This window comes from Lagenorhynchus albirostris, chromosome 13, assembly GCF_949774975.1.
Source record: "Lagenorhynchus albirostris chromosome 13, mLagAlb1.1, whole genome shotgun sequence".
Classification (NCBI taxonomy): Eukaryota; Metazoa; Chordata; class Mammalia; order Artiodactyla; family Delphinidae; genus Lagenorhynchus; species Lagenorhynchus albirostris.
Window position 1 is genome coordinate 29,557,185 of NC_083107.1, and position 25,613 is coordinate 29,582,797.

A 25,613-nucleotide genomic window follows, 5' to 3' on the forward strand; every position below is an offset into this window, starting at 1 on the left:
TCCTACTTCATGGGCTTTTTATTTCAGATTTCCTCTTGCCCCCATCCTCAACTTCTGCAGTGCTTCACACAATACCTAACATTTAATGATTGATCCTTATGTTTTTATTGATGACAAATAATTTACCCCCAGAGTCTCTCTTCACTTCTCTTTTCTTTCCTTCCTCTCCCCACCTCTAACTTTCAAAACATCACTAACATAGCAGCAGGTATTTTTTGAGCAGAAGTGGGAAATAGTTCCATTTTCTAGGCCAACTGTGATCCCTTGGAAATGGCTGTTTCTAAGGATTTGGAGGCTGCATCTGAGTTCAGTGGGAGATAATGCTGTGATCAATTAGTAATGTCTGTTGTGGACCCAGTGTGGAGGTGGTGTCACATATACTTGCATTCCTGCTTGAGATGGTGGGCCATTTTTCTTAAGAATGAGAAAAAGTCATATGTTTCTCCAAGGAATTATTTGAAGATGTTCCCACTGGTGTTGCTTACATTTCCTGCCTTTTAAACAATACAGTACTCTAATTTTTAAAATGTGTTCCATAAACCTAATACCATAACCATGTATAAGTGCCACTGAGTTCTGCTAGGCAGGGTTAGCATCCAGCAAGGCAGAGAGCCTGTGAGGGTATGGACTGGTACATCCTGTCGCCGTTCAGGACACGGGGGTGTTTGCCTACCTTCAAAGTAAGAAGCAGAAAACCACAGGTAACGCTGGATGACAAAGCTCTGTGTTGATGTTCATGTCTGCCGATCTTGGGCCCTCATTGGGTTATTAGCAGGAGTGTTCTGACTTGCCTGCTAGTCAGAAGGGAACACTGATATCTCACTTTCTTACAGGGAGGGACTCCTTTCCCTAGAGGATATGTAGCATGTCGTGGCACTCCCGCCCCAGCAGTCATCAACATCCTTACACCCGCATCAGTGGGGGTGACCATCCCTGTTTAATCGTCCCGCACAGGCACTGTGAGGGGATAAGAAAGAAAGTAGAGAGAAGGGCTGTGTCCACATGGGGCATAGAGGTTGCGGCAGAGGCAGGACTTGTAGGGCAGAGAAACCCGGAGCAGAGAATGATGTCTGGGTCTGTACGTTTGCAGCTGCTTGTGCTCTGGTCACAGGTTGGCTCGGAGCCTGTTTGCTTTGCTCCTCGTGGGCCCTTCACTTCTGAGTCTGGGTTGCTTCAGCACCCCAGGGGTGGTAGCAGAGGGGTGTATGGTGAGCAGGGTTAGATACCGTGTGAGCCTCCAGAAAGCCTTGGGCACAGCCATTGGTGTCTGGACCCTAACGTATCCTGGATGTTGAATGTGAGTCTCACAGGTAAGCCTGGGCTGCCCTTGGACTGAGATTCCTAGCACCTGTCTGGGGATGAGCAGGGCCAGAGCCTTCATTCCAATTTGTAGCATCCTGGAGGATCTTGGGGGTAGTGGACACACCCTGGCTGGGCCCTGTTAATGAACACTCTTTAGAGAACTGTGAGAACATCAGGACCAAGAAGAGATTGACTTCTGTGGCTTTGGTGCTTGTTGGCACTTGCGAATGGGTTTCTTCAGACCTGTGTCCCTGTTGACTCATTTGCTTGCTATTTTAATTTTTTGAGGGAGAGGGGGTCCTCCATCTGAGGTGGTCAGGAAAGGTTTCTGAAGACATTGATGTTTGAGCTGGTCTTGAAGGCAAGGAAATAGTAGAGGTAGAGATGGGGTGAAGAGAGGAGGTCCCACGCTCAGCCCTCCCGAGTTCCCGCGTCCTGCTGGCTCTGATTCTGTTCTACACCCGACCACTCCTCATGCCCTCCCAGATGCCCCTCTCATCTTCCGCCTGGACTGCCGTAGCCTCATCCGTTCCTCTGGTTTCCAGTCTTGCCGCTATAAGGCCTCTTCTGTTCTCAGGACCCTGAGTGATCCATCTAATCGGATGCTGTGGCTCGTCTTCTCAAAACCTTCCAGTGGCTGCCCAGCTTGGAAAAATTCGGATTCCTACTGCTCCCTGTGACAGACACCTGCCTGGCATCCTTCCACCCTCATTTCCCACCACTGTCCTCCAGCTGCACCAGCCTTCCTGCTCTTTCTTGAACATGCTAAGCTCATTCCCACCTCAGGACCTTTGCACCTGCTGTTCCTTCAGTTTTGACTGCTCTTCTTCCACATTTTTGCAGGACTGCTTCCCTCATTTTATTCAGGTCTTTGTTAGATGTCACCTGTTCAAAAAAGGACATCTGTGATGACTTTATCTATCTATGCACACACCCACGATGAAGAAAATGCTCCAGTGTCTGCATTATTTCTTGGAGAACTGTCATCACAGAAAAGTTTTAATGGTGTCTTCTTATTCCAGAAGGAAAGAACCTATATTCCACAAAGTCTGTATAAAAGGCTCCTGCTCAAATAGGAGTTTAGTGTCACCTTCTTTAGTTCACACTTCCTAGACATCTCTGTGGAACTGTCTCCCAGGTTTGGCTTTAAAAGGAAGTGAATTCATTCAGGAGGTATTTGTTCAGAGCTGTCGATGCGTCAGGCACTGTTCCCTAGAGGGTGTCCCCCACTTGGTGCTAAGGAGACAGAAAATAAACAAATAAACCTACAATGAAATGTCAGGTTTTGACAGTGCTGGGGATGGGGATGAGCCACTAGCTTCATTACCTTGCAAATCGGTCTTCACAGAAGGATACTTTCGGGCAGTTGAAAGCCATCTAGTTCTCTCTCTCTCTTTTTTTTTAATATTCTTTTTTAAAAAAAACTGTTGATTTTATTGATAAAGGTAATTGATAAAGAATGCAAGTCAAAGGTACACATCTGAAAATATCAACTTTAAATCTGATTTACTCAGTATTAATTTTAGGTGATAGATTAAGTAAAATTAATGATACAAGCCAAATGATGCCTGCATCACATTCAATGTGTATAAAGCTCTTGACAGCATCAAAGGAATTAAATGTTTGAGGAAAACCAGCGATTACGTTTATCAAAAATCTGTCACTGATGCTAAACAAATTGCAGAATCTCGTGATTTTGACACCAATTTTTGTTCCTTTCCTACCTGAAGTGTAAGAAGGGACAGGAAGAGGAGGATGGAAGAGCTCTCTGTAACGGTAGCTGCATTTTGTTATGCCAAAGGCTGTGCTTGATATCCGCATAGGAGCCCCCCTCTTAGGTATAGCAGGAGGGTCCAGAAGCAGGATGAAACCGTCCTTCTAGCAACTCTTGAATTCTGCTCCCTCGGTCTCAGAGGTGACAGCTGGCTGGCTACAGATTGAAAATTGTATTGATCACTTGTCCTCAGCTGAGGGAACATCTAGGATACATCATCTGTTTTACGTCAGAAACCACAGAAGCAAGGCCAGTTGCCTGAAACCAGGGCACTGGATTTCCTCGGCTGTTGCAAAAGCTGCTCAGATTCCCGGTGGTGCCTATCAGCCTCTCTACAGGAAGACTTCTCTGGGAGACCCCTCGCCCACTGTTCCTCCCTTTCCTCCCCTCCAGGCTCCCGCCTGCCTTATCCGGGGCCTATGTCCAGAGGGTTCTCCTCGGCTTCCTCCCATTCTGACACGCTCCGAGTTTGAGAGTGAGGCTCAGGGTCCATGGTGGCTCAGTCCAGTCGGATCAGCCACTGATGAAAGCTTCTCCCTGGCAGCCACCATCAGTATACAGTTGTCTGTAATAGACTGTAGTTTTTTGTTTGTTTTTATTGGGCTATAATTGCTTTACAATGTTGTGTTAGTTTCTGCTGTACAAAAGAGTGAATCAGCTATATGTATACATATATCTCCTCCCTCTTGAACCTCCCTGGCACCCCTTACTCCCATCCCACCCATCTAGATCACCACAGAACACCGAGCTGAGCTCCCCGCGCTATACAGCAAGTTCCCACCAGCTACACATGGCAGTGCACATACGTCAATCTCAGTCTCCCAGTTCATCCCCCCACCCCCGCGTCCACACGTCCGTTCTCTACGTCTGCGTCTTTATTCCTGCCCTGCACATAGGTTCATCTGTACCATTTTTCTAGATTCCACATATATGCGTTAATATACGGTATTTGTTTTTCTCATTCTGATTTACTTCACTCTGTATGACAGACTCTGGGTCCATCCACGTCTCTACAAATGACCCAATTTCTTTCCTTTTTTATGGCTGAGTAATATTCCATTGTATATAGGTACCACATCTTCTTTATCCATTTGTCTGTCAATGGACATTTAGGTTGCTTCCATAACAGTGCCTCCTCTGGCCACGAGGGTCCAGGTGGGCTGAGCACTGCCCCTCTCTAGACTGTAGGTTTTTTTTGCTTTCTTTTTTTGCGGTACACGGGCCTCTCACTGTTGTGGCCTCTCCCGTTGCGGAGCACAGGCTCTGGACGCGCAGGCTCAGCGGCCATGGCTCATGGGCCCATCCGCTCCGCGGCATGTGGGATCTTCCCAGACCGGGTCATGAACCCGTGTCCCCTGCATCGGCAGGCGGACTCTCAACCACTGTGCCACCAGGGAAGCCCTAGACTGTAGTGTTTTTAGAGCAGTTTCAGGCTTATAGAAAAATTGAGCAGAAAGTACAGAGAGTTCCCATATGCTTCCCCTGTTATTAACATCTTGCTTTAGTGTGGTACATTCAGTGTAATTGATGAGCCAATATTGGTACATTATTATTAATGGAAGTTAATGATTTTTAACTAAGGTTAAATGTAAACAAAAGTCCCTAGTTTACATTAGGGCTTATTCTTTGTGCATTCTATGAATTTTGACAAATGTGTGGTGACATGTGTCCACCATTGTAGTATCACACAGAATAGTTTCACTGCCCTAAAAATGCTCTTTGCTTCCCCAGTTCATCCCTCTCTCCATTGTCCCAACCCCCTGGCAACCAGTGATCTTTTCACTGTCTCCATAGTTTAGCCTTTTCCAGAATGTCATATAGTTGGAATCACACAGTCACAGTACATAGCCTTTTCCAATTGGCTTATTTCACTTAGGAATATGCATTTAAGTTTCCTTCGTGTCTTTTTGTGGCTTGAGAGCTCGTTTTTTATTGCTGCATAATATTCCATTGTCTGAACGTCCCACAGCTTATCCGTTCACCTGCTGAAGGATGTCTTGGTTACTTCCGAGTTTGGGTAACTGTGAATAAAGCTGCCATAAGCATTTGTATGCGGGTTTCTGTGCGTGTGTGTGGACATAAGTTTTCAATCATTCGGGTAAATACCAAGATGCTCGATTACTGGACCCTATGGTAAGACTACGTCTGGTTTTGTAAGAAACCACCAAACTGTCCTCCAGAGTGGCTGTACCATTTCATCAGCTGTTCTGGTTCCTGCACCACTTTCATTTAGAGGAGTCTGATTTTCCTGGGCAGTGCTTCAGAAATACGCCGAACGTTCCAGGGATGCCGCACACATTCTTCTTTCTGTCATCTTCCTCTTGCTCGAGCTAAACCATCCTAGCAGAAAACGTCCTCTTCCCTCCCTCTTTTCTTTTGCTTCGCACCTCTACCCTCCCTGCCAAAAGTCAATGAGGGAAGTAGGGGAAGGGCAGAAGCAGGGTTGGTAGGGGAGAATTACCGTGCTTCCCCAGGGTTTTTGTGTCTTCCTTTAAAATGATTTAAGTTGATACTACTAAAAGGTACGTGATGCTCTTCACCCAAAACTGTGGGGTCAGGTGTACCTGATTCCTCACTGGTTTGTCTCCAGTCGGTGCATAAGACTCTTCCCATACGACTAAGTGTTTTGGGGGCATTCGCTGAACAGCTTTGCCATATGTGGCCAGAAGAACATACACTGGCCAAAGGGAAATACGTCAGGGGCCCTAAAATCAGTGCACCAAGGGACAGTTGCCTGCCTCACCCCTCCTGCAGTTCCCTCCCTCTCCGGGCTCCCAGGGGTCTGCTTGGAGCCCCATGACTACAAATCCCCGGGAGCAGGTTTGTTGATGGCTTGTCGGTCTTGTTACTTTATAGGTAGGCTTCCTATTGTGCAACCCAGATGCTTCAGGTTATTATAGAGAGGCGGACAGATGAACAGAGAATGGAGGGAATCACTGAATGGGGAAGGGAGCTTCCCAGTTTCCTGAGGGCAGGCTGACCCCACAGTCCTGCTCTCCTGAGCCACCCTGTCCATTCCTGTGACTGCCGGCTTGTTCCATCTCACCTGAGTTTAGGCTGCTTCTGCCCGCATGCCTTTGGAGGCTGAATGACCTGTGGCTGAAGGGACTTTCCCTGCTGGGGTCTGGACTTTCTCAACAAGGTGCACTGTGAGCATCTTAGGCAGGACAAAGCCCTGTGCATCGCAGCAGTTTAGCCTCCCTGCTCTCACCCATTAAATACCAAGAGAGCCCCTCACGTCATTGTGACAATCAAAGCTACCCCCCCTGTTACCATATGCCCCCAGCAGGCCCTGCCAGCAATGAGAACCCCTGCACTAGGGGTGGTTTGGTCAGGGTCTCCTAGTTAAAAGGGGTCACTCTCAGTGCCTCTTGCCCACTCCTCATCCGGGCCCTTCTCAGCAGCTGGTACCTGCTGTTTTCACCCACACCCTTTTTCATCTACTCTCCCCTCTTCCTCCTCCTGCCCTCACTTCCAGGGCCCAAGGAGAAGAACGTAGACATTTTTCCAGCCTGCAGTGTGATGTGGGGTTTCAAGAACTTCAGGGTGTTTTCCCTTAACTCTTGAAAATCTAGGCTTCTCAGGATTTGTTTTCTCCATTTGAACCCTGCTTCTCAGTCAGTGGTCCTCATGCAGTCAAGTGAGTTCTCCTAAGGGGTGTTCTGTGGTCAGCCCCGAGAACACAGAACATGATGGAAGCCTGACAGTGGCGATTAGCATTGGCGCAGCGCTGTCCCCTCCGTCCAACCCTCCCCCAGCCCCCAAGGCTGACGCTGCATTGATCTGAAATTCGGCCAAGTCATACTGGTATTTATCTTGGCTCAAACCCCACGCCTCGTCATGCCTTCTACAGAGGGGTCCCAGGGAAGGGATGAGTTTGTCATCACCCAGCTATTCACATGGAGGAAATGGGGCAGAGTTCAAGGATTGCTTATTTTTTTTTACCTCCCCGCTCGTAGCCTACTTCCAAGCCACTAGCGGTGAGTGATGTGTACATAGGGCCTTGACAGAGCTGAGGGATGGGCCTGGCTTTGTTGGGGCTGCCAAGAGGCTAACTCTGCTGGGCTGAGGTCCACACAGGCAGAGCCACTGCTGACCCTGGGCCCGGAGGGTGGTAATTATGGGGACACCACAAGGCCAGGGGGAGCTGGCATGGGGCCAGTGGGCCTCCACGAAGCGGGAGGGGGCTTGGTGTTTGATTTCTGCAATTCCCGGCAGCCGAGGGGCCCGGGCCCTGCAGGTGGTGTCCTTGCATCTACCACTTGATCCCGGCCCGTCTCAGGTCCACTCTCCCGCCCCTCCTTTCCTCTGGGACTCTGGGAAAGTCGAGCGTGGCCCTCGGCGCTGACACCTTTACTCCTCAAGTCAGTGTCAGTCGGCTGCAACGGGGTCGCGAGCACCTCCGCACAGCTTCCTGTGGCCTCGGAGCTCAGCCCTGGTAGAGCCTGTTGGTGATTCAGCAGCCGGGAAACTCCAGGAGGGCTCGGCGATACTCGCCCTGCTGCCCTGCAATGCCTGGCGGGGGCCCTCGGCCAGCCAGCATGGGAGCGGGGCCTGTAGAAGAGGAAGTTTGACTCAGTCGCCAGCCCTGGTCCAGATCTCTGATAAACCCTCAGCTCTGCTTCCTCCTAACGAGAAAGGGCGGGGCACAGATGGGAGCGAGCACAGGGCCCGCCTCGCCCAGAGGAGATGCTTTGTGCATCCTGGTTAACTTACTGTTTGGCGAAGATATTTTGCTCCTGTGTGCTGTTTGCTTTGTAGGAGGGGGTCCGCTCAGACCACCAGATCAGTAGGCAGCACTGTTCTGTAAGGCTTGGACGTGGGTGGGTGCTGGGGAGAGCAGAGAGGAAGATATGTACGTAGCAGTGTGAGGGGTTGCATCACACCTGCCAGGCCTCAGAAACAAAGGTTTCTCAACAGGGCAGCACCCACCCTCTCCTGCAAGGGTCTCTGTGGATTTTTTATTTAGTCATTTCTTTTTTGCGTGTTTTCCAGAAGTCAGGATGAGCGTGCCACCTCCTCTTATAGCTGCATTGCTTCTCTGATGCCTGTGCATGTGGTATAAGTCTTGGGCATTTATTAGGACCTGGACTCTCAAGAGCCCAAAGCAGTTTGCAAATCTTCTCATTTGGCCTTTGAAGTATGGAAAGGAAGATAGTCATCAGTTCTCCTAAGTCAGAGATGGTGGGAAAAGAGGTCTGGGCCTGGGGGCTGCAAAGAAGTGAGGTCAGGGCAGCCTGAGGGTTTTCCAGGCAGGAGAGAGCGAGTGAGAATATTTAAGAGGCCTGGGCCAGGTGGACACATTTGGGTGGAGCAAAGGGCTTGAATAGCGAGCGTGGGAGAGGCTCCCAGGACACAGGTGAGTGTGTTTGCTTCAACCGTATCTTCCTGCTTTCTCATAAAGATTTCAGGAAAAACTGACAAAATAAGTTAAGGGTGTAAAACATTTCGGGGGTCATCTCATCAGGTGACCAAATGACTCAGGATCATCTTGGCATGATCTTGCCTCAGCAGACTTACTACAGGCTCAGGAGAAGGGCGATGCTTCCCCATCCTGCGTGGTCTTCTCTATATTCTAGTGAGACTCGTTAACTAGGATTGAAAGAGAAGAGGCATCTTAACTCAGCACCCGACTGAATGATGGTGCAGCCTGACTTCTATAATGGAGTTCGGTGTGATGGTTTCTAAGGGTTGGAAGAATTATTCCTCCCAAGACGAGTACATTGCAGATGTTGTGAGAGAGGGGCCTTTGAGTCCCTCCCCTATCTCTGCAACCTCTAGAGCAGTCTCTGCCACGTAGTGGGTGCTCAGTAAACACTGTTGAATGAGTGAATGCCAGGTTTCCGTGTTCTCCAACTCCACTGAAATCAGAAAAAGAACCGACACTCAGAGGTGTAGCTGGGGGAGAAGTGAGGGGGGAATTCCGGGGGGTCGGTGGGTTTTCCCACTCCCCACCTGTACACTGTCAGTACTCACCCCTCTCCAACTCTGTTTTCAAGCTGGTGACCTCTTAGAGAAATCCAGTTCAACATACATATATCCAAACCCTAAGTAGGGGCCAGGCATTGCACCAGGTGTGAGGGTAGAGATGAGCAGGACACGGCTGCCGACCTCGCTGGCGGGGAGGGGTGAGATGTGAGAACTTCTTAACTACAAGGTGGGATCTAATAAGGACGGCACTGAGGAAGAAATGATTGTTTCTGACACGTGAGCGAGGCTTTCAGAGGCAAATTTGTTTACAGGTAGAGGAAGGGGCTGGCTGACTCAGAGAGCAGCATAGAAATGGACACTCTCGGTCATAGCAGCGACCACATGTTGCATGGTTGTGACAGGCCACTCCACGTATTACACGTTTCTCCTGAGTCCCCTCACTCAGTCTTTACAGTAACCCTGTGTGGGAGACCACTATCGTTATCTCTTTTTCATAGCGGAGGAATCCGAGACTCAGGCAACTAAGCAAAGGTCACACAGCTGCAAGGACTTGAGTCAGGACCCTAGTGGCATGAGCCCCAAGGCACCAAGCTGAGTGAAGACAGGTCGTGTGCAGGGAAGGGGGACAGTGCCAGGAGGCTGGTGCCTAACAGGAGCGGGTGGGAGGAGCCAGATGGAAATGGGGTTGGGGACCAGGTTATGCCCCTGAAATCTCTGCTTGGGACTTCGTGACTGGGGGAGGGGGCTCTGTGAGCGGGGTTTAGAGGGAAGGAGTCCCATGGCCCAGAAGTGCTCTGGAAGCTCACTTCTGGCAGCAGGAACAAAGGTGAAAAAGCTGTTGTCAGGAAAACCAGTCAGGCAACTATTGTGATAGCCCAGGAGAGATGACAGGCTGAACTGGGGCAGTGGGGATGCAGGGGGATGGATGAGGTGGAGGCAGGACGTGTAGGAGACCTTGGCTTGGATATCGGGTAAAGGGGAGGCAGGGCTCGATGACAGCTGTCGGGTCTTCAGCCCCACCTAGAACGAAGGAGGAGGAGTGGAACGGTCAGGAGACAGGTGAGCTTCCTTTGGAACACGACATTTGAGGTGCACGCCTCTGGAAAGGGGTCCGGATCGGAGGTGGTGCGTGGGACCAGGAAGTGGGCAGGTGTCTATGGGAACATGGGGTTTCCGTGTTGGCTTCTGCAGCCCATACTCATCTGCCTTCGATGTAGTATGGAAGAGTCCATTTTCCTCCGACTCTGCGTACACCATTTTATTTTATTTAATCCTTGCAGTAGTCACGTGAGGAAGTGTTATCCTTATTTATGGATGAGGACACAGAGGCTCAGCGAGGTTAGATAACTTAGCCGAGGTCCCACAGCTGAGTGGCAGAGCCAGGATTTGAACAAAGGCCTGACGGGAAGGCTCCTTTCTGCTCTGCCATAATAGACCCTGAGTCAGGAATAGAAAATGGTACAGGCTTGCAATGCAGGCACCCATCCGCCTGACTCCTTCATCTCCCCGTCCTGCAGGTTCATTCTGAATACTTGAGGTTTTCCCATCCACAATACCCATGAGCATTCAGGTAACACTGGCTTATTTTCCACAATGTCATAGTTATGAGGTATTGCCTTAGACGTGTCAAGTTGGGCTTTGCTGCTTGTGGCCACCCAGGGGTCATTAGGAAGGGTCCCAAGCTCACTGACCCAAGAACATTCCTCATGGACTATAAGCTCGGAATATATTATCAAGCCAGTGTCAAGACTGCACTGAAGGGCTTCCCTGGTGGCGCAGTGGTTAAGAATCCACCTGAATGCAGGAGACACGGGTTCGAGCCCTGGTCCAGGAGGATCCCACATGCCGCGGAGCAACTAAGCCCATGCACCACAACCACTGAGCCTGCGCTCTAGAGCCCGCGAGCCACAACTACTGAAGCCCGCATACCTGGAGCCCGTGTTCCGCAACAAGAGAAGCCACCGCAATGAGAAGCCTGCACACCGCATCGAGGAGTAGCCCCCGCTCTCTGCAACTAGAGAAAGCCCGTGCACAACAACAAAGACCCAACGCAGCCAAAAATAAATTAAAAAAAAAAAAAGAGAAAAGACTGCATTGAAAATGTAGAAATGAAAAGTGCCCTTTTAGGTTGCGGTTTTCGGATCTCTCCCATCTTCTGATATTTGATGGAAGTGCCAAGCTAAATGGAAAGACAAAATTACTGTAAACCGAGTACACTCACTGAGATAAGCACACGCAGCCTGCATCTTGCCTGATCCTTCTTCAAGGTGAGGGATCCACCTACAAAGCATTGGAATGAGGCCAAGTATGTCCCCACCCCCCTTCCCCAGATAGCTGGTTGAAGAAGATGCACAGCCCCATATTGTCCCAGAACTTAAGGACTGGGCTGATCTTCTGGCCCAACTCTGTCATTTAAACGTAAGGAGCCCAAGATTGAGAGGTGAAGGGACTTGCTAAAGGTGACACCATTCACGAATGACCCTAGTCCCTGGACCCCTTGGTAGCCTGCATATCCCAGTACATCTGGCTTAGATCCAGAAGAGGAGGAGGTGGACTTTTCTAGCATGTCTGTGTTCTTTGGCTGTACTTCATAGGGTAAGGGAAAGCAAAGGGGGGCCAGCTGGGCCCTGTAACATGAGCCTGCAGTTTCTGTCACTCACAAGCTGGATGACCTTGGGCAGGTGACTTCATCTCGTGTACCTCCACTTTCTCACCTCTGAAATGGGAGCACAAATAGTACCGACTTCCTAGGACTGGCTTTGAGTATTGAATGAGATGATGCAGGGCATGTCATAAGTGCTCAAATGTTGCTGCTATTATTGTTAATAACGCTGTCAGCCACGATAATAATTATGGCTGGACGGTGTGAGGAGGGAGCTCAGAAGACCAATCAGGCGCTGGTGGTCTTCCCTCTACCACCCGCCACTGACATACAAGTGTCTTCTCAGTTCATGTATCCAATGTGGGGCTGTTTGGGCACAGGGTCAGAACCTCACTTGGGTGGGTTTGTAACTGAGAGCTGCCCTCTCCCTGCAGAGTTGGTTTCTTTGCTCTGTGTGTCTGGACTCGCCACCTGAAACACAGCACTAACCATTTCAAATAATTTCTCGATAAGACTCTCCTTGGGTAGCAGAATCCAATCTGTGTTTTGAAAGCAGAGTTCCAGATGCTGGGACGGTGAAAGAAAGAGCCCTCTGTCCCATGAGCCCATTGGCCTAAGGTGATTCATTCCCGTGTCACATATTTCTAAACCCTCCTTGCCTTCCCCTGAGCTGTCCTAATCCCGTCTGGCCAGTTCCTCCACAAATTCCTCTGCTGCTTTGCCTGCCATCCTCTGAAGCCAGTGTAACTGGTGTCTCTGTAAGTAGGAGCACTTGTGAACTGCCAGCTCTTCCTTGGAGAGAAATGCTGCACTGGGGCGATGGGGATGCCTCGTGGCTGCTTTCGACCATGGCATTTATGGATATTCTCGAAGGCAGGGCAGGCCCGGGTCTCCTGGTCCTACCAGCTTCCCTCCTTGTCCCTGCCTACAGTGTGTTCCCTTTTTCTTTCTTCCAAATCAGTTCTGACCCTGAAGCCAGCATCTTCACCTGGCTATCAAACCTCTTGCATTTACTTTTATTTATTTATTTATTTTTTTGCAGTATGCGGGCCTCTCACTGTTGTGGCCTCTCCCGTTGCGGAGCACAGGCTCCGGACACGCAGGCTCAGTGGCCATGGCTCACGGGCCCAGCCGCTCCGCCGCATGTGGGATCTTCCCGGACCGGGGCACGAACCCGTGTCCCCTGCATCGGTAGGCGGACTCTCAACCACTGCGCTACCAGGGAAGCCCTAAACCTCTTGCATTTAAAAATACTGATAAAGTCACAAATATTGCAGTTTTTGCTATGCAGTTAAAAATCCTGCCATGTTTGCAGATGAAATTCAGATGTTGGAGTATAATTCATAAGAAAAGATACCTTAGAACCTGGTACCAGAAGATACCAGCAGGCCCTGGGTTCCCCGTGACCCATTTCCATATACTTTTGTGCCCTATATGGCTGTCCATGAGTGTCACCTGAAGACCTCATGCTGAGATGCAGGATTCTCACCTTCTAGGCACCACCCTCACTTCCTGAGCTCCTGTTCTGTCCCTTATGACCCCGCGACCCCAAGCATGGCAGGAGAGGAAGGGGGGATCCTGGCTACCCTCCAAACACCCACACTCCCTTCTGCCTCTCTCACCTGATTCCTGCCCCTCTCGTCTGCATTAGCACTTTCTCCATAGGCCTTTGCTCACCATCTCTAAATCCAAGGCATCCTTTTTTTTTTTTAACATCTTTATTGGAGTATAATTGCTTTACAATGGTGTGTTAGTTTCTGCTTTATAACAAAGTGAATCAGGTATGCATACACATATATCCTCATATCTCTTCCCTCTTGCGTCTCCCTCCCTCCCACTCTCCCTATCCCACCCCTCTAGGTGGACACAAAGCACTGAGCTGATCTCCCTGTGCTCTGTGGCTGCTTCCCACTAGCTATCTGTTTTACATTTGGTAGTGTATATATGTCCATGCCACTCTCTCACTTCATCCCAGCTTATCCTTCCCCCTCCCCGTGTCCTCAAGTCCATTCTCTAGTAGGTCTGCGTCTTTATTCCCATTCTGCCCCTAGGTTCTTCATGACCATTCTTTTTTTTTAGATTCCATATATATGTGTTAGCATACGGTATTTGTTTTTCACTTTCTGACTTACTTCACTCTGTAAGACAGACTCTAGGTCCATCCACCTCACTACAAATAACTCAATTTCGTTTCCTTTTTGGCTGAGTAATATTCCATTGTATATATGTGCCACATCTTCTTTATCCATTCATCTGTCGTTGGACACTTAGGTTGCTTCCATGTCTTGGCTATTGTAAATAGAGCTGCAATGAACATTGGGGTACATGTCTCTTTTTGAATTATGGTTTTCTCAGGGTTTGCCCAGTGGTGGGATTGCTGGGTCGTATGGTAGTTCTATTTTTAGTTTTTTAAGGAATTTTCATACTGTTCTCCATAGTGGCTGTATCAGTTTACATTCCCACCAACAGTGCAAGAGCATTCCCTTTTCTCCACACCCTCTCCAGCATTTATTGTTTGTGGACATTTTCATGATGGCCATTCTGACTGGTATGAGGTGATACCTCATTGTGATTTTGATTTGCATTTCTCTAATGATTAGGATTAAAGACGTAAATGTAAGGCCAGACACTATAAAACTCTTAGAGGAAAACATAGGTAGAATACTTTATGACATAAATCACAGCAAGATCCTTTTTGACCCACCTCCTAGAGAAATGAAAATAAAACCAAAAATAAACAAACGGGACCTAATGAAACTTAAAAGCTTTTGCACAGCAAAGGAAACCATAAACAAGATGAAAAGACAACCCTCAGAATGGGAGGAAATATTTGCAAATGAAGCAACTGACAAAGTATTAATCTCCAAAATTTACAAGCAGCTCATGCCTCTCAACATCAAAAAGACAAACAACCCAATCCAAAAATGGGCAGAAGACCTAAATAGACATTTCTCCAGAGAAGATATACAGATTGCCAACAAACACATGAAAGGATGCTCAACATCACTAATCATTAGAGAAATGCAAATCAAAACTACAATGAGCTATCACCTCACACCAGTCAGAATGGCTATCACCAGAACAGCTGATTTATACAGTGGAGTAGGTAGGAGCAAATACTGGCTGTAGCAGGGGCCAGAGCAGGGAGGGCGTGGTCAGCTCTGCTGGGGTGACTGGGGCCCTGAGGATGCTTCTTCCAGGCTGGGGCCCTAGAGCTGAGTGTCCACAGAGGAGGCGAGGCAGTCAGTAGGCCAACAGGTGATGGGTGGAGGGTGTCCCGTGCTGAAGGTGCAGCCGGGTCCCAGTCCCGTGCCTGAGTGAAGGCGTGCATGGAGGGGGCACCCTGCTCTGTGGCCTGGGGGTGAGGAGTGCCCAGCGTCCATCAGCAGCTGTTCCCATTGGCCCAGAGGTGGGTGGGCTTCACAATGGCCCGGTCCTGTGAGCTTACCAGATAAGTAGGCTAGCCTTTCTCTTGACATTCTTCCTGTTGGAAACGTCTGTCTGCATTCCAAACAGCTGAATTATAAGCACTGCAGCCCTTGTCCTTCCTGGAGGGCAGCCTGGGTTCCCACTCTACCTCAAGGAGCGGGGTCCGCCTTTCATAAGGTCTTTATTCCGTTGCATGTGGTTTTTCCCTCACCACCACCCCCTTTCCTTTTTAAAGTTCACGATGCAGGGATTCCCCTCTTTGGAGCTATTTAAACAGAAACAGGGTGCTGGCAGGAGCAGCCCAGAAGGGATTCCTGGCCCAGAGGGAGGCTGGCTGGGTGGCCCTGCGGCAGGCGAGGTCCGGCTTTGAACCTCAGGCGAGAGACACCTGTGGCTGCCAAGCCTCCGTCTGGAGTGTGTGTCGTCTCCCCGGAGCTGCTGACTGTGGCGCTGTCCCCGGGCCTGTACTGTCACCATCCAGGTGCTCCAGGGAAGGATTTCCTGTCCTTCTGATGAGCCTCGGAGCCTGCCAAGTCCACATGTTTCTGGAAGGCCTGTGCACAGCCCGGGGGTGGGAGCTGGCAGTCTGGGCAGCTGGGCTTACGAATACTGGGCTACAGGGAGTCTGGACAGTCACACCCTTGACCCTTCTCGGCAGACCTCACTCGTAGTGGGGGAATTGGAGGCAGTGGGAGTATCCCAAGAGGTAACTGATGTAGCTTCTGGAAAAGACGGATCAACCTGGAGGCTAAGCCTGCTGAATCTGTTGTCTGGACTCATTCGGGGGTTGTCACTGGTAAACACACACCTTCCAGTGTGTCATGACAGGCTGTGGTCAGAAGGACTGGTGTTTGGGGTGGTAATTAAACACTGTCTTGGGCACAGGAGTTGAACAGACTTGAATTTGAATTTGGCTGCAGGAGCTTGGGCAAACTTCTCGACCTCTCCAAGCTTCAGTTTCCTCATCTGTAAAACCGGGTGTTTCCATGGGCCGGACCAGACGGCAGGGAGGCCAGGAGGTGCCCTGTATCATGGGTTATCGCGAGGACTAACTAAGATAATGCATGTAAAAGGCGAGTGGTGGGCCTGAGAGTGGCACCTGTCCAATAAGGGGTATCCGCCCATGTGAGAACTGAAAGAGGCCTGACCCTGTCGTTTTGGTCTGGGACCCTCTTAGGGAGCCCACCACGTAGTGAAGGGAAAGCAGAGACCTTGCCTCCCATCCCAGGGCCTCAACTGCAGTTGTGCCCGAATGGAGATTGCAGAGAGAGCCCAGGGCGCTAAAACGTTTTTCCATGGGAACGTGAGGGTATAGAAAGGAACGATTCTTCTCCCATTGCTCAAATTATGAATAAAAACCCAGTGTCTTTCATCTGTGGAACATGGTGGTTTTGTAAACTCTAATTAGTTCCCAAGACATCTTTGCAAGTTGGCAGCTGCGGGCTCCCCGTGAGGAGCAGAGGGGGCAAGGGGACTCACCCCGAGTCTGCGGGAGCCCCCCTCCACACACCCTGTAGACTGGTGAGCATCTCTGTCCCGGCTGGAGTTGGACAGTATTCGCTTTCTTGTTCTGGTTTTGCTAAAGCAGAGGTCACCGTGGAGCCCAGGAACTATACTGACTGACAGGATGTAGGGCCGGGGAGGGAGAGGGGAAGGTCATTCATTCGTTCAGGGACCGTTTGTGACAGGCCATTGGCACTTTCTGTCGAGAGGTGTGCAAAGCATCCCTGAGTTGTTCCTTTTGGTACCACAGGTCACGGGCCACCTTTGGCCCAGAGTGGTTTGCGGTGGTGTCAGCAAAATCAGATTGTGACAGGTCCCCAGCTGACAGTGAGAAACCTCTAAGACTTTTTCTGGCTTTGGTAGGAAAGCCTCGTTTTAACGCTTGGTGTGCGGATTACAAACTGGGCCTTTTAGATATGTCCAGGGGAACCCTAAGACCATGCTTCCAAAGTTAGTGTCTATTGAGCAGCAAGAAAGAATTGCACGGGGCAGATGTGTGAATTTACTAACTTTCTCTCCTTGTCCCCCACTGTCAACTGGTCTCCCCCAACCCAACTCCAGCACAAATGTCTGGTTCAACACTCTGTAGGAGTATTTGGGAAATCCATGCCAAGCCTGCAGTAAAAGCGGTCTGAAGTTTTTGAGATGTTTCTCATGTCAAAGGCCTCAAGGAAAGTCGTGAGCAGATTGCCATATCTGTTCCAAGCGTGTTTCTCCCTTGAGAGTCAAGGGCTGGTGCGTCGACACTCTGAGGGACAGGAGAAAGGAGCCCTCACAGCCTGCACGGCGGGGGGCGAGCTGGTCCTGAGCATGGGGGTAGGGGTCACAGCGCAGAAGTGTTGCCTGTTTTCTCTGCAGCCTCTGGGCTAACCTGCAGGCAGCCCAGCCTGTTAGCATGGCCACCACGGCGTCTTTTTGCAGTTTGGTTTTAGGAAGTCATTCTAACTTAATTCATGCTGATTGCACAACTCAGAGAGGTTCCTTTTTCATCAGAATTTTGCTGCTCTGTTTCCTGAAACCTCTGGTACTGTAACATGCTGGCATATAAGGTCATCTGCTGGCAGGGGCAGTTTCACAGGTGGTCCCAGGATCTCCTGCTCAGGTGGGCCCTGGGCTTGGGGGGCTAACGCCGCTGCCGCTGTGCAGCTGCAGTCTCGAAATTCTTAACAGTTTTCTCTTTGCATTTGTATCTTGTAAATGAAGTTCAATGGGGCCTTGGGGTGTGCACCGGGGAGGACTTGGGCCTTTTGCCTCCTGTGGTCCCACCTACCGTCACCTCCCTGCCTCCCCTGGGTGGGTTCTCACCCCTGCCACCTGGGGCCTGGACACAAGAAAGGCTGGGGTGAGGTGTGCACACCCCACGGCATCCCGGGCAGGGCATGCTGGGAGCTGCCCCATCCTGGGCTGGCAGCCCCACTGCGTTTCTGTGGATGACTGACTCCCCTCCCCCCATCCAGGTTGCCAGGGTGGATATTGCAACACCTTCGCGGGTCACCTGCCCACCTTGGGTTGGGGCGACTGGTTTCTGGGAAGAAGAAACCCCTGACTAGGCTCCCCTGCCCCCAGCTGGGTTGCACACATCCATCCCGCCGCTGGGGGAGGGGAAACGCGGCAGACCAGGGTCACGTGCGCACCTGTGCACTGTCGCAGGGGCCCAGGGTGCCTCTGAGGAGCTGTGCTCACCCTGCAAGTCTCCAAGACCAGAAAGAGCAAGTAAAAAACATCACGACATGCTCAACAGTGTGTCAGTACTTAAAGCCACCGAACTGTACACTTAAAGACGGTTAAGATAGTAACTTCTGTGTATGTTTGACCACAATAAAAATATTTATAAGGTGTTTTTAAAAAGACAGAAACAAGAAACATCATGACAAGTGTTGACAGAGAGACCAGGAAAGGAAGGGAAAAGCTTGATATTTTAGTAACTTAGAGTGCCCATTAGATAGGCACTTTTGTCCCTGCATTTTGGACAGAGGGTCCCACGTCTTCACTTTGCACTGAGCTCCCCGAAGTATGTCACCAAGCCTGCTGTTGGCCACCTTGTGAAACTACCAACTCTCCCTTGTGAGGGCCCACTCTCGAAGCCTGAGTTCATGGGCTGCTGGCCAGACTCTCACCTGTCCTCTCTTCTTCCCCTCACAGGTCTTTTGTTGGCTGTGTGCCAGGCCCTGGAGAACAGTACGTCCGCGCTGAGTGGTGAGTCCCATCCCCTTGGTGTGGGGTGGTGTGCGGAGCATTGCATGGCGGCAGACCCTGGCTGCCTTGTGGAGCCTGAGCTCTAAGCTTCCTCCCGGGGCTCCTGGCCGCTGAGCTCCTGCACAGCTGTCCCCTGCACCCTCTCTGTCCTCTGTGCCGGGGGCCCAGGGAGTGCTCCTGGGAGGTCTTAACTGCTGGCCTCAGGGCTTGCCCTCTCCCTTCTCTGATCAGACAATCGCTGTGGGCCGGGGTGCCAGAAAGCAGAGCCCGCACGACCCACAAGCTGGGAACCGTCACGTTATAAACCATCTAAAGAAGAACCCAGATTCCTAAACGCTTTTGTCTCCTTCTGCCTGGTGATTTTGTTTAGTTTTTTTTCCAGTTTATCTTTTGACATTTGTAGTCATATTTCCCTGGTTTCGTTTGCAAGATCCTCGATCAACAGATTGGAAAGTTGGGAAACGTGGGAGGCAAACCATTCATGGGCAGAGGATCACAGAAAGCGTCGGCTTTTAGCATTTGTCCATGTGCGCTAATATTTTTATACAGTTAGTTGGGAAACGTAGGAGGCAAACCCTCCACGGGCAGAGGATCACAGAAAGCATCGGCCTTTAGCATTTGTCCATGTGCGCTAATATTTTTATACAGTTAGTCATGATGAGGAAACTATTTGGATTCCTGCTTTTTAAATTCAAGGTTTGGAGTTGTGCGTTTTTCCATGTTGCTAGAAAGTCTTGAAATTTATCCTTTTAAAATGTCATGATGTTCCATGAAAACGGACCTATGTGGTTTAATTAGGCATTTCCCATGGGATATTTTTGTTGCCTCCAGTTTAAATTATAATGCTACATCTTGATGCCTAGAAGGTGTTTCCTTCTTTTGGATTCTTTCCTTAGGACATATCTCCAGGAGCAAGGGTAAATATATTTATGAACCTTTTAACAAATTGCCAAATAGCTTTCCAAGTAAATTGAGCTGATCTCTATGCCAGCAATGCATGATTCTGCCAGTTTCACTGTTCCCTCGTTGACATGGAGTATGCTCCCATCTGTTGTTGCAGTGGCCCCTGCTGTGTTTCCCTAGTTATCTCAGGGAGGTGCCTGGGCAGGAGGTGGTCCTATGCATTCATACATTCTCTAACCAACCACACAGTGTCCCTGGTACTTGGCTGTTCTCTTCTTCCAGACCTTTCCATCCAAACACAGTGGAGGTGATGCTGCCACTCCCACTGAGTACCAGTCTCCTCTTGGAGCTGTTATTCTTGATGCACTTGAACCATTAAGGTGTCCAAGCCACTTGGTGGCCCATGTTGCCACAGATGCCTTTCTTCCTCTGTGTTATTCTTTTCTGGGACTCGGGGTAGAAGGATCTGTCCCTCCCAAAGTGGTGCTTTTAGAGTCCAGGGTCTGCCAGAGTTTCCATGAAGTAGTTCTTTCACTTTTTAATTACTTCCCCCGTCACAAAGGGCTCAGATATGGTATATAGGGAGGGGGAGATAGCTTTGTGACTCCCCCATGCTGTTTTCAGAACTGCCCCACCCCCCCCTTCTGGGATGCATGTACCCCCCAGGTGCATCTCCAGCCTCTCCCGGTTCTCACTGTAGGACCTGGCGGGCCAAGAGCCGGGGTCTCCTCTAAGTCACTTGCAGGTGACAGTTTGTGGTGATGGCAAATGTTGATGCTACCTCCATGGGGACGGGTACTCCTGGTTATTTTATCCCCTCCTCCCATTGCATCCATTTGTACAAGAAAGGCCTAGGGGATGTCGTACCTCAGCCAATCCCCTCAGGGGCCTGGCATGGCTCCTGCTGAGGCCCTTTGTGGTTTCACAGGCTCTTCCGGGTAGAAATGGGAAAACCTGGGACATTTATCCAGAGAATGACTGTCCTTGCTGCAGTAGTGACCAACCTCTCTTCCATCTTTCCTTTCTGGACTTGCTTCTGTGAGATAGTCTCAGGTCCTTGTTGATATCAGAGACATACTCTCCCTCATGATGATGTATGTTCAGAAAACAGTAGTTGTGTCCTGCCCTTTTGCACATGACCCTGTAACTGGCTCAGTGCCCCTCTGTAGCCCAGTGTGGTGGGTGAGAGCAGAGGCGGTGCCATGCCTTCTAGTGTCCAGGGGGCCTTGAGATCTTGGAGTTGGTTGGCGATATGTGGAGAAGGGAGGTGGGCTGCCCATCTGGCCTCTGCATTGCTCTCTGTTTGATGGGTTACTTAGCTATGGGACTTGTGCCCCGGAGAGGTTAATGGACTAGTTCTTTCCATGTTTGCTTACTCTCTACCCTACTCCATTGGACCGAGCCATGAGTCCAGAGAGGGCTGGGCTAGTTAGTAGACAAGTCCAAATGGTGATGGCCGTGTCATAGCCACCCCTCCAAGGGCTAGGACTTTGTGACTAAATCAGCCTTGTCTGCTCAACTTCCTCTTCCTTTAGGGTGACCTTCCTATCTCCTAGAAGACTCCCCAGGCCCTGGTAGGCCTTGACCATCCCATGCCACCCCGACGCTGTCCTCTCCAGACATGGCTAAAATCCTGCTGTGGGTGCAGCTCAAACTGGGGACAACCCCTGCCAGCCATACTCACTACCCCAGCACTGGGGTATGTGCGTATTTAATTCTTGACTAATTCAGGAAGTAAAACTATTTGTTACTGTTTATAATAGAAATCTTCATACATAGAAAAGAAGAAATAATAGTGAAATCAATCCCCATATACCCAGCTTCAGCAATTAGGACACTCTGCAATTTTTTCTTTCATATGTTCTCTCACCTTTTTGAGTTTTATCTTTGTTGGGATAGTTTAAAACAAAGTCCATTTCACTTGTGAACACTGCTTATATCTAACAGGTAGGAACTTTAAAAACAAAACCCTAGTTCAGTTACACCCACAAAAGCAACGAGAATTCCTTTTTTGTTAGATCCTTAAATATGGAGGGTGGATGATGCCGACTTCAAATCCGTGGCGCTTCCTTTAATTTGCATTCCCTTTGTCACACGATGAGATGTTTTAGACTTGTTGTTGTTGTCGTTCTAGATTTTTTTTTTTCCTCACGTGTTATGCAGGATCTTAGTTCCGCAATCAGGGATCGAACCCGTGCCCCCCCCGCAGTGGAACCGAGGAATCTTAACCACTGGACCGCCCGGGAGGTCCCTAATTTTCATTCCCTTTGATGTTTTCATATTTTTCTTTCTACTTATATTTCCTTTCAGGTCAACAGTGCTTTTGGAAAATGTGCTCATGTATATACTGGGTGACCGACTTCCACATCTGAGTCCCTCCTACAACCCTCATGCTCTGGTTGTTGGTGGGCTCATTTACTAAATCGTCAAACTGTCCATTTAGGTGTGAAGATGGGTTGTTTTAGGACAGAAGCTATGAGAGCTTCACCCATGGCATAAATATGCAGGTCTCTCCACTCTCAGAGTTGATTGGAATGAGAAGCAGTAATGGACATAAGAAGGTTTTGGTACATCCCTGATTGACGGCGCTGGAGCAAAGGAGTGCAGGCAGACTCAGAATTCAGCTCTAACGTTTTGATGGAGAAGCACAGAGAGAAAATTGCAAACTCCATGTGCCAATCAGGAGTAGAATATGAGCTTGAAGGAACAGGGGCTGATCCCACGTGGCTTTCTTGTGCTTTTCCCCCAGAAAAGTTCCATGTTCTCGTGACTTCATGGTTGCTCCTGACTTTCTTGTTGAGGTTTCATTGGTTTCTTCCGATCTTCCTTTTTATAAAGCCCCATGTGTGGAGGGAAGATGATGCCAGAGGCATGGGAAACTGGCATTATTGTCATCAGTAGATGCTTCTCAGACATCTGCTTTGGGTGGGCCATTGGAGGGATACATGCCTTAGGCTGAAGTTTAGGACTCCTGGGCATGGGGCCCATCTGGTCTGAGTTTTGCCGAGTCCCTGGGCAAGTTATTCATCTGGTTCCTGTTTGGATCTTAGTTTCCTCCTCTGTTGGCCTTGAATCAGAAATCACCTGTGACGTTTTTCACGTGATCACTCTGATGGATAGATAGAGACTACCTGGAAAGCTTCGCTGAGGATTCTAAGGCTGCCTTCAGACTGTCAGGAAGTATGGCAGTGGTCGACTGGCGGTGCCTGCCACAGGCCTCAGATAGGCTGGTGGTAGTGTGACCGCCACGTATCTCATTCTCTTGGAGCCAGGTGCTATTCTACATTCAGGTTCTAACATGATAGTTACTGGACAACTTCTGTGTCCTCGTCCGCACTACACAGGTGAACCCGTAATGAGAGCCTCATAGTGACAGAAGGCAACCGCAGCTGACTGCTTAGTGTATGATTTAGAAAATAATTGCTACAAAAGTGAAGTCAGTCGTCTGGGAGTCAGGACAGGAAGTCTGTCTCCGGTTGGTTGTCAGTGTGTAAAGCGTGCAGAGAAACGTTAGCTGGAGGCAAGGTGAGGGTGGCAGGCAGCACCTGCAGCTTAGAGCTTCGCATCCTTCACAGAGTTACAGCCTATCTTCAAAGGCACCTTTTAATGCCCCTGACACGGACAGAATGCATCCTGGGTAAGTTGTTGGGTGGCTGCTTGCTTAACCCTCGAAGTGTTGCGTAGTTCCCAGGCTGCCCATGAGGTTCTCGTGTTTTCGTGAGACTTGCTGTAGTGACCGAGGGGTGTGGTGAGGGCCTTGCTCGGGCACCTGGCTGTCTTCCTTGCACGATCTGGGTCCTCGGGTGGCTCTTTAAACCTCTGAATTCGGCTCCTTCCTCTAGCCTGTGTCTAGTGACCCCCACCGGGAACCGGGCAGTGTCGGAAGCCTTACCTAATTCAGCGTCTGGGAGACTTCAGGGGCGATGATAAAAGACCATGGAAAATCCACAGTGCTGTTATTCATGGGGAAGGTCACTCTTATCCGCTTGCTTGGGGAGATGGTGGTCAGATTTTGGCGGGGACTTTGGGCTTAACTATGTCGAGAAGGGCGAGTTTGGGCTGGGAGTGCAGAGGGAGGGCAAATCTGATTATAGGGAGCAGTCTTTGAAGGCGTTACTTGTTTGGAAAACAGGTAGAACATGGGTCAGCCAGCAAGCGAGGGATCTGTTTATTGCTCATCTCACCTAACAAAAGCTTTTCAGAACTGCAAACCACTTCCCCGTTCCATTGTCTGGAGTTTTCCCACGTGGAGCTGAAGTCATTCTAAAATTAGAAAGCTCACGTGTCCTACCCAGGTACGTGGTTCACTGTTCCAAATATGTGTCTGGAGCACAAGAGACTTGGTATGACTTTGTTAGGGGCTAAAGGCACAGACAGCCGTAGGTGCTGGGACTAGCTCACTTCAGAGGACACTTAGTGGACCGTGGAGCCTCAGGAGAGAGAGAGGGACTCTTTCTCCTTTCCTCATTTTACCTTTGACTTTCTGCAGAGGAAACTGTGCTGGATCAGAGGGATGTTTGCTTGGGGTAGTAGACAGGCCACAGGATGTGGAATCCAGGACTGTAATTCTGACTCACTAGCTGTGTGACATCTGTAGTGCTCTTAAATCTCCCTGAACCCCAGCTGCCCCTCATAAAATTAAGGAGTTGGATTAAGGCAGTCTTTTCAAACTGTGAGTCACAAAATCACTTTAGTGGGTCACAACCAACATTTTTTAAAAGGAGATCGAATAGTTTAGACTAGAGAATTTCAGAGTGCATTACATGAAGGAAAGTCAGGTAATGTTTCATGATACCGTTGTTTGGGTTATCCATGGATTTATATATTGGCATTCTGCATTCGTTTACTTGTGTAAGCTGCACCCTTCCTGCATCCTCTGTAATTTCCATATTTGATTTCTTCAGCGTAAGAACTTAGACGCTTGCAAAGTAAGGGCTGTAAATCTTTGTAGATTTACGTATACTTTTCCCCCCATACACCTAGTCTTTTTTAGTTGTCTTGTTCACCCCTAATTTGACAGCAGTTCTTTTTTTTTAAACATCTTTATTGGAGTAAAATTGCTTTACAATTGTGTGCGCGTTTCTGCTTTATAACAAAGTGAATCAGCTATACATACACGTATATCCCCATATCTCCTCTCTCTTGCATCTCCCTCCCACCCTCCCTATCCCACCCCTCTAGGTGGTCACAAAGCACCGAGCTGATCTCCCTGTGCTATGCGGCTGCTTCCCACTAGCTATCTGTTTTACATTTGGTAGTGTGTATATGACAGCAGTTCTTTTTATCTACTCACCTTTATCAAGTCTTTCCAGAACACTCCACTTACAATAGAAACAACAGCTCTTTCCTTATGCATAGATATGTCATTAGTTTATGTAATATGTAATTAAATTATGTAAATACAATAATGAGTGCAACTGACATAAATAGGTTTGGGAACAAACACACATGTCCTCTTGGTAAATATATAGCTTCACTGGTAAAAACAGAAACGGGCTGGTAAGCTAGAGTAGCCAACTAATTGAGCTTTTGCACTCTGAGGACATTGGTCTAGTTGTTTTAACAAAGGAGTGGAGAGGATGGATTGGGAAATCAAGGCCCTGGTTTAAGTTGAGCTCAGATAAGAGAGCATCTACCAGCTTTGAAAAAAGCAAAGCAAGTGACACAACTCCTGGATTTCTAAAAATCAAGGCCTATAGAAGCCTACTGTTCTCCCACTTTTTAGTTTTCAACTTTTATTTAGCACACACTTTTTAGGTACTACCTTATACCAGGCGTTGTGCTAGGCCCTGGAGATACACATGAGAAGTAACTATGAGCCCTGGCATCAGAGAGCATAGCATCAGGCAGATGATGATGATGATTTTTACATCTCAAAGTAAATCATAAACATAGACCATGTGATCTACCATATGGATTTCTTTGAAGAAAACACCTGCTTCCACTATATGCAGACTTCCCTTTTTTTTTTTT

The 25,613-nt window shown here is 49.2% G+C and overlaps 1 protein-coding gene across 1 annotated transcript in view; it reads left to right on the forward strand.

Moving 5' to 3' along the window:
* The window catches only part of TGFA (transforming growth factor alpha), a 108,345-nt gene that overhangs the window by 17,358 nt on the left and 65,374 nt on the right, over positions 1-25,613 (forward strand). Inside the window, exon 3 of the mRNA XM_060168953.1 lies at positions 18,684-18,737. Within this exon, the coding sequence (XP_060024936.1) occupies positions 18,684-18,737 (54 nt within the window). The remainder of the gene's footprint in view (positions 1-18,683; positions 18,738-25,613) is intronic.